The sequence below is a fragment of the Meriones unguiculatus genome, chromosome 3, assembly GCF_030254825.1.
Source record: "Meriones unguiculatus strain TT.TT164.6M chromosome 3, Bangor_MerUng_6.1, whole genome shotgun sequence".
Taxonomy (NCBI): Eukaryota; Metazoa; Chordata; class Mammalia; order Rodentia; family Muridae; genus Meriones; species Meriones unguiculatus.
In genome coordinates, this window is record NC_083351.1 from 123,915,383 (window position 1) to 123,923,974 (window position 8,592).

Consider the following 8,592-nt stretch of genomic DNA (forward strand, 5'->3'; position numbering starts at 1 on the left):
TGTCATTACAGTTTTGTGGTTTCTGCAATGAGTCCACTAATTTCTATGCTATGTGATTCAGACCACCTATAATCATTGGGATTGAACGCTCAGTCACAAAGCAATTGAACAGTGTGTCTGTGGCCATGTACCTTTTGGACACTGATAATTCATAGTTCCTTCATCTTATGTGGGAACTAAGTTGTCTCTCATAAGTAGGGTTATTTTACTTTCCTTAAATGTCCTCATTATTGGAAAATTGTGTCTTTTTTTCTAGAGATAGTCAATGAGCTTTAATATAATCACAATCTCACTTTTTGAAAATTAGTCCCAGCATTTTCAGAAATCCGTAGAAAGTATTGACAATAACAGTGATGATTCATTCTGTAGTCTGTAAAGCTTCTTGACAAGGCCAATGCGTGGCAAGACGCACATGTGTTTGCTTGGGTGAATACATACACCGACGTGTCAGCTCCTACAGTGCCCTTTATCACATCATTTTATTTTGAACTGACGACATTGTTCATTTTGTACATGTTATATTTTTTTACATTTAAAATAAAAAGATAGGTAGGTATACAATTCTAAAATAATACATGATTTAAGGTACACCTTCAGGATGATGACTAAGAGGAAACTGTTCCATTTAGTAGCCTAACAAAAAGCATTTGGAGGCATTTAAGTAGGTGGAAGTGGAGTTTTAAAAATTATAAGCCTTTCACAATTCCTTTCAAAAGTGATCCTAGTATTCATGGTGACTATTACATTCCTTACTATATCCTCAGAGTCAAAGTTTAGATTCCAACTAAGCGTTTAAAACTAAAAAGCAAATGCATTTATTTCATCAACAGATGAACTCTGGAAAATTTGAAATAAAAGTGTGTCTACTGATAAAATTTATCTTTTTCTGAATATAATAGAGAATGATCATTGCCAGACAATGATGAAACAGCAAGAGAGATATCTTATCACTGTTCTGTTTCTGTAAAGAGAAACTATTGTCATGCCAACACTTCCAAAAAAAAAGCATTTAATTGGGGTTTGCTTACAGTTTTAGAGGTTAAGTTCATTATCATGGTGGGAAGAACGAGAGCACATAAGCAGACATGGTGCTAACGAAGTAGCTGAGAGTTCTACATCTGTATCCACAGGCAGTAGAGAGAGAGACAGAGACAGAGATAAAGACAGACGCAGAGACTGGGCTTGGTTTCTTCTAATAAGGCCAAATATCCTAATCCTCAGGTAGTGCCACTCCCTGATAATGAAGCATTAACATATGTGAGCCTAGAGGGGCCATTTTTATTCAAACCACCACAAGAGACTTGAAATGGAAGGAGGAAAGTCGGTATAGCTAAACTTTTTTTTTTTTTAAGTATCATTAAAAGAAAACCATTTGCTATGGGGGAGTGTAGAGTGTGACTTGAAAAGATAGGCAAAGAAAAGTGTAATATAAGGCAGTGGGTTAATTATGAGACAAGAATATGAAATTTGGCTAAGTGTCCAGGAGTGCAAAGTCAAGAATTGGTATGCAGTGAGCAAGACTGGTCCAGAAAAGAAATGAGGAAAAAATTTAGCAAATCTATGGAAGCATGGAATGATTTGGTGACAAGGATGCAGAGGGTATTTAAATTTAGAGGAACAAACTTCAGAAAATACATTGCGAAGAGTAGAGGAGGATGGATGTTGGGTGAATGGTCAGGAGACTGGACTGTATTTCCTTCCACAGTGGTATGAACTGCAGAAAATTAGATGACAGGTCTTTATCAGAGGAGTGTCCTCCACCCCCAACACACTCATCTGGAGAACTAACCCTTCCACAGATAACTATTGTCATTTAGAAAAAAGGTGCAGCGCTCTATGTGAGATGTGGGGGTTTTGAAGGTTAATGATTGTCTAAGTTTAACCATATCGTGAACAAACAACACTCCATTGAAAAAAAATATGCATCCTGTGTGTTATTTTAAAATATATGTTAAATACTTAATCTCGGTGTTTGGTATCCTGAGCTCAAGTAATGTTCATTGTCAATGTTTTTTCTATTCAAAAAGGAAAGGGAAAGCAATGATTTTTTTTTTTTTTTTTTAATGCATCTCAGGGGTCTCAGCACAGAATGATTTACCATTTCCAGGAGTTGGGCTACAAATGCTTAAATTGTTCTCCCTGGGTGTCTGCCTGACCTTTGTTCATCTCTCCTAACCTCATAAATTACCCCAGATTTATAATCTTTGGTGCCCATACCCACAGTTGCTTTACACTTTTTAAAATATTACTTACAAATCATATTTATTTTTTTGTTGTTTGTAGAGCACTGATTTTCTGTTTTATGTATTTTCCAATTTTTCTATGCTAAATACCTAACTAGCTTTAAAAAGCTAGCTTCTGCATAATGTACACTGTAAAGGGACACAGGAATTAATTGATGTCAATTGGACACACCTATGAGGCAGTGCACAGCTCAGATCAGCTAGTCTCTGTGCTCACCTCGCTCATTCCAGGTGATGAACGGCTAGCCTAACAGCAGTTATTTATGTATTCCCATATGCAAAATGTCCCCACATGGTTTCTTCATTACATGAACACATGAAAAAAAATCAACTTGTAAGCTTTGACTTGGCCTCTTTTATTCACTATGATTGTTGAGAGTGATCCGTAGTCTACACAGATTTGTATTTAACCTATAGGTTACTCCCCTGTGGAAAGTAATGCGATACAGCATGTTTACATGTTCCATTGTTAGTAGCATGTTTTGAATCTCATTTTTAAAATTGACGTGTGAAAATTGTTCGTATTTCTGGGATAGTGTGATATTTGATACGTGTCTAGAATGTATCGTGAACAAGTGAGGACAGTTTAGCATATATCACTTTAAACACTATTTCCTAAACTTCTATCCTTTGTTTAAATGAAGACTTCTGTTCATTCAAATTTTTTCTTTAAATATGTTACTAACTTTAATCTTCATAATAATTTTATAATCTTTAATATAATTTTACAAAGGAATCAATGAGGCAAAGAGAATTAAATGGGTTTACCAAGATCAAGTGCCAATCATTTGACCAAAAAAAAAAAAAAAAAGACTTCAAAAAGAACTGTCTGACTCTAACCATACAATTGAGGTTGAAGTAGATAAATCTGCAGAAAATTCTAGTAAAGGGCAAGACAAATAAAGACCACACTACCCCAGTGACTATTATAATTTAGAAAATGGTCCCTCCCTTCCTGTTCTGGGAAAATGTTCATGGATGATTTCTTGTAGGTCACTGGGAAGAGGGGCTCCCTAATTCACTGGGTGCTTGCTCATGCTGCTCTCATGATTCCAAAATACAAATGGACTGTTACTGAGTATGGGAAAAATACAAGAATACTGGGACAGTCAGGGAAGGCTGCAGTGAAATTGTGTTTTCTGGCTATGACAGGGAGGCTGAACCCGTGAACTCTCAATGCTATCTTGCCTAAAGAGGGCCTGCACAAGACCACACCAGCCAACACTGCACCATAGACAGAGAAAGGGGCCCTCAAAAAGCTCTGCCGCCCTAGCTGAGGAGCTACAGTCTGTGGTTATCAAAAAGGGGAGTCTGTTTTCTTCAGGACAAGTTGGTGATAAGTAGGTTGCCCAGGCCAAAATGATTAGCCCTATATTTCTGTGCATATGAGCAACAATTGTGTTCATCATATTATACGTAATGTATATTGTATATGTATGTGTTATATATTATAGATGATAAATACTCATTAATTATATACTATACTATACTATACTATACTTATATATTACATAAGTAATATATAATGTATTTGAGAGCCAGATGTGGATGGGAAGAGACATGATGGAAGGAGTTCTTAAATAATCATGTGGAGTTTTGTTGTTGCTGTTACTGTTTTTAAGGCAAACACTCTCCAGATGCCATGATTCCAGTCACCAAAAGACAGAAAAAGTCACGTGAAGTTGACTACCACCTACCAGAAAGAAATCACCAGTTTTTGAAAATTTGGCTAAAAAAATACCCTTGGCTTGTATATGACGAGCTATTAAACCTTATGTTCTGTGTCCTGTGCCGCAAGCACGGGGTAAAATCAGGGGGCAGTCAAGTGGGTTTTCTCTATGGCACAGACAACTTCAAGGCTCAGTTTCTCAGCGCGCATCACCTCAGTGAAGCCCACGCCACGGCGTCACTAATGGAAACAGCAAGCGGTTCTCCCGCGGGCAGAGGTGCCACCGAGCGGATGGCCAGAACCATGAGCCAAGTGACTCTCGGGAGAGTGGAGAACTTATTTAGATCATGCCACGCTCTCGCAAAGACCGGGCGTCCCCTCAGAGATTTTATTTGGATGTGTAAGTTGGACGATATGAAGGGTGTTGATATTGGCCCAGTCTTCAGAACTAACAAATCAGCAAGAACGTTTATACATTTCATTGCTGAAGTAGAAAGGGAAAGACTAAGAGAAAAACTAGGAAAAAGTAAATTTTTCTCTGTCATCAGTGATGGAATTGCAGACAGTCTAGCCAAGGAAGCCAAGGTGGTCTATGTTCAGTTTGCACATGCAGGGAAAGTGGCATGTCAGATTGTCGGGATGCAGTCCGTAGAACAAAGAGACCCTTGGACAATCAAACATGCCATTGAGAAAACTCTAGAGAGGAATCTTCAGCTTCAGCTGTCAAGCAAAGACTGGGCAAGGAAGTTGGTTGGTTTTGGAAGCGATGACTCCCCTGGAATAGAGGAGGAGGACAGAGTGGCCCTGCTCTTGAGAGCAATACAGCCGTGTGTGCAAAGTGTGTATTGCCTTGCACACCGCCTAGAACTGTCCTACCGAGCAGTGCTCCACAGTGTGCCCTTGTACAATGACCTCGAGGCACTCCTTACCAATATTTACCACTTGTACTGCAAATCTCCCCTTCTTAAGAGTTCTCTGATGACGGCCTTCAGAGGCCTCCATCTCCGACCTGGGATGCCTTCTCCGATGGGAGGCAGGAGGTGGTTTCCTGAACTACAGGCAGCCCTCCAGAACTTCCTCAGAGGATACCCAGCAATCGTTCAGCATCTCCATTCAGTAAGTAATCTTGAAATGAAATTTTCAGCATATCACGAAATAATGTTACTGAAACTTTTTTTTTTGGAGTAAAATTTTTAATATAAGAGAAGACCCCAAACAGCATTCCCAACTTGTGTTACAGGCAGATAAAGGCCAAAATGACAACAGTCAACAGAAAGCCAAAGAACTTCTAGATCTCATTCTCCAAGCTGATATCATCAAATTTGCACATTTCTTAACAGACATCCTTAGTGTCCTTAGTGTCCTGTCCCACGCCAGTCAGAACAGAAATTCTTCAATTGCAGATGTATTTGCTGCCTTGGAGTCAACACTGGAACTGCTTCAGATCTATCAGTCAAGGTGAAAGGTTGAGGACCTCTGAGGGTCTGCCAAGGTAGATGATTTGACTTAGGATATTATTTTCCTGTTATGCTTTCATTTAATTCTTTATTTGGGTGATCTTCTCCAGACCAGGGCCAAAAGAACGCAGGGTGGATTCAGCCTCACACTTTCACAGTTACTGCCTCAGGGGAAAAGCAAACATTTCTGCTGTGAGAACAGTGGTTTTAACACATCTTATCAAGAGGTTGCAAGGCTGTTTCAGAGATGCCAGCCTAGATGTGGTGAGAGCAACTATGATTGGAAGCTTTAAAATGTGGCCTATGAAGATAAATCAAGGTAACCCATAGGCGCCAATAGCTCTGGTCTCTCTCTACTTTGATTGCATGCCGTCATTTTAGGTATGTGACATTTTTATTTATCTGCATGGATTACAGAATTTGGAAAAAAAGAGATATCCACCCTGATTTCACATTATAAACCAGTTCTAGAAGCTGCCAATGTGAAAACTGATGAAGTAGACGCTGAATGGAGCATGTTAAAATTAGAAATTTATGGCAGGTCAGTAAGAAGGCAAACTGAATCATGTATCAGTAAGTGGATCAAAGTTAGGTCTCTCAACCTTTCTTTTCCTTCATCTTCCCTCCCAGGTTTCAGAACATTCGAAAGCTGACCTGGGAGTTTGTAAACTCCATTTACTCCCATAAGTATCCAAATATTCTGACACTTGTAGACTTAGTGCTGACCCTCCCTGCAAGTTCAGCAGAACCAGAACGAGGGTATAGGCGGACGAAGCTCACCCACCTACCTGTGGATGAGAAAATCATGGCTGAAAGCATGACGGACATCTTAATCATTCAGCTGAACTCTCCAGACATCAGCAGCTTCGACCCTAGGAATGCTATACGTCTATGGACTACAAGGACACAGTCATCAACGGCTCACAAGGGACCACATCTGGACAGCTCACCAAACTCAGAAAGCCAAGACGAAAGTGATGAATGATGCCAATTATGTTGACTTTGTTACTGATCACAGAAAAAAAAAAAATTAGTAGCGGCCAGTCTTTGCCTCAAACACAAAAGACACTTGGCCTTTTCCAAACATACAAAGAGATACAAAGCAGACTCATTTTCCTATCATTTTATGTTTCAATTCTTCGGGTGAAGGCTGATGCTTCTAGGTGATATTTCAATGTCATCTTTCTGAATATTTTCTCTAAGGGTGAGCAAACTATTACTTAGTTATCTTACACTGGCCATCCAACTGACTCTTGTTCCTGGATAATTCTAAACTCCAGTTGCAGTGGGTAATTAACAGGCTAAACAGATGCAAATTTATAAAAAATAAGCTTTGGACAAACTTTGTCATTGAAACTGTCACCATTTGGAATATGAAAGTCAGATGTCTAAATGTCATGGACATTGAGTAACAAGGCCAAAAAAATTGGTTTTTACATTTCACACTAAGATCTCAGGTAAACAATTCCTATGTAAACTGAAAATATCACTTTACAACATTTTGCTTCCTAATGCTGCCATTAGAGACAATGAGACCACATCTTGCAATTACCAGAATTTGTAAGCGCTTTGGTTCTCTTTGCAGTTTTAATAGATTTTATTTGCAGTCCCATCATGAAGAACATGGTTGGTTTATTTCTAATATCTGAAACCCAAAGTGGCATCATTTAAACCTTTATTTAGAGGGAAATTTTTTACCCCGGAAAATGTTCTCATGATTAATATCAGATGCTTCAGTGAAATTAAAATAACATAAAATTCATCTCGGAGTTACCTATGGATGGTTAAGTATTTGGAAAGAAAAAGGGTGAACTCTTTCTACTCATAATATTACCTTACAAACTTGGAACTGTCCGCATGGTCTGAACCACGGACATCTTAAAGGGACAGCTGCATTTCTCTAGAGGTTAGAAGAAACGGTAAAGTTTATGTGGTGAAAACTCGGATGTAAAATGAAACTTGAGGATGCTTTGTCTAATTCACTTTTGTTATTTCTGAAGAAAAAAAAAAGAACAGCTCTTTATGGTGTTCCTCCCAGATATGCGGATGTATATAACTCATCTCTCATATTTCTAGAAGGTACCTCTGTTGTGTGTTAGCCAACTGCTTGTTTTTCTTAAGATTTATTTTTGTTTCTCTGTTTCTAGTGCATGTGCATTCAATTTAGAATAAGAATCAAAGTTTGGGTATCTTTTAGATATGCTTAAGTAGATTAGTATGCAAGAGCAAGGCAATTGGAAATTTAATGCTGTTTTATGGTTAATTAGAACCTTTAATATCATTGGCTTACCCATCCAAATCTTTCTGCAGTTACAAAACAAGCCATTGCTAACTGGAAGACAAACTGAGAGGTAGAGACTACCTTCATTATAGCTGTTGCCTTGCATGCATGCATTTGAAATACAAAATGTTTCACTCTTGTGTCCAACCAGGTATAACAAAACAGTGTTTCTTTTAAAAATTCAACCCATTTAAAACAATATCAAAGAAGGGTTTTTGTTTTTTGCTTGCTTGCTTGCTTATTTGTTTGGTTTTGGTTTTTGAAGACAAGGTTTCTCTCTGCCTAGCTTTGACTATTCTGGTACTAGTTTTGCATACCAGGCTGGCCTCAAACACAGAGATCCATCTGCCTCTGCCTCCCAAGTGCTGAAATTAAAGGTGTGTGCCACAACTGCCTGGCCAGAAGATTTTAACATAAAATTTATGCAATATCAATATTTGCTCAATCAGAAATGAAAATTTTTCTTTGACCAAATGACCAAAGAGGTCATTTTTCAGAGATAACAAGAAACATCAGAAATTTTTATTTTATTTTATTTAAGTAGCTTCTTTCCCGGGAAGGGTTGCAGTGCTAAGGAATTTAGAAAGTTAATACATAGTTTCTGTTTTAACAGAATAAGCTGTAATGCAGTACAAATGGCAGTAAACAAATACATAAATGCATGTGTTCTTGTGCTGTAGGCATAATAGGAAATAAAGCATTCACGGACATTTTGCTTGACTTGCTGACCCTGAACTTTGGAACGAATAGCCTTCCCAGCAGCTGGAGTCACCTCACCCCACCTGATGTAAGCTTCTGCTTTCTTTGTGATCGAAAAGCCCCTAACGCCAGCCTTAAAATAGTCCTAAGGTAACTAGTACTTACACAGTTTGAGGCACTATCAAGAAATCAAAGAAATTTAAATGACTGAGGTAAACCATATTATCAATGACCTAACACTGA

The 8,592-nt window shown here is 38.4% G+C and overlaps 1 protein-coding gene across 1 annotated transcript in view; it reads left to right on the top strand.

Annotated features, from left to right (window-relative positions):
• Positions 1-8,592, top strand: part of Spef2 (sperm flagellar 2) — a 194,739-nt gene that overhangs the window by 164,228 nt on the left and 21,919 nt on the right. The window contains 1 exon segment of the mRNA XM_060380473.1: positions 8,331-8,437. Coding sequence (XP_060236456.1) covers positions 8,331-8,437 — 107 coding nt within the window.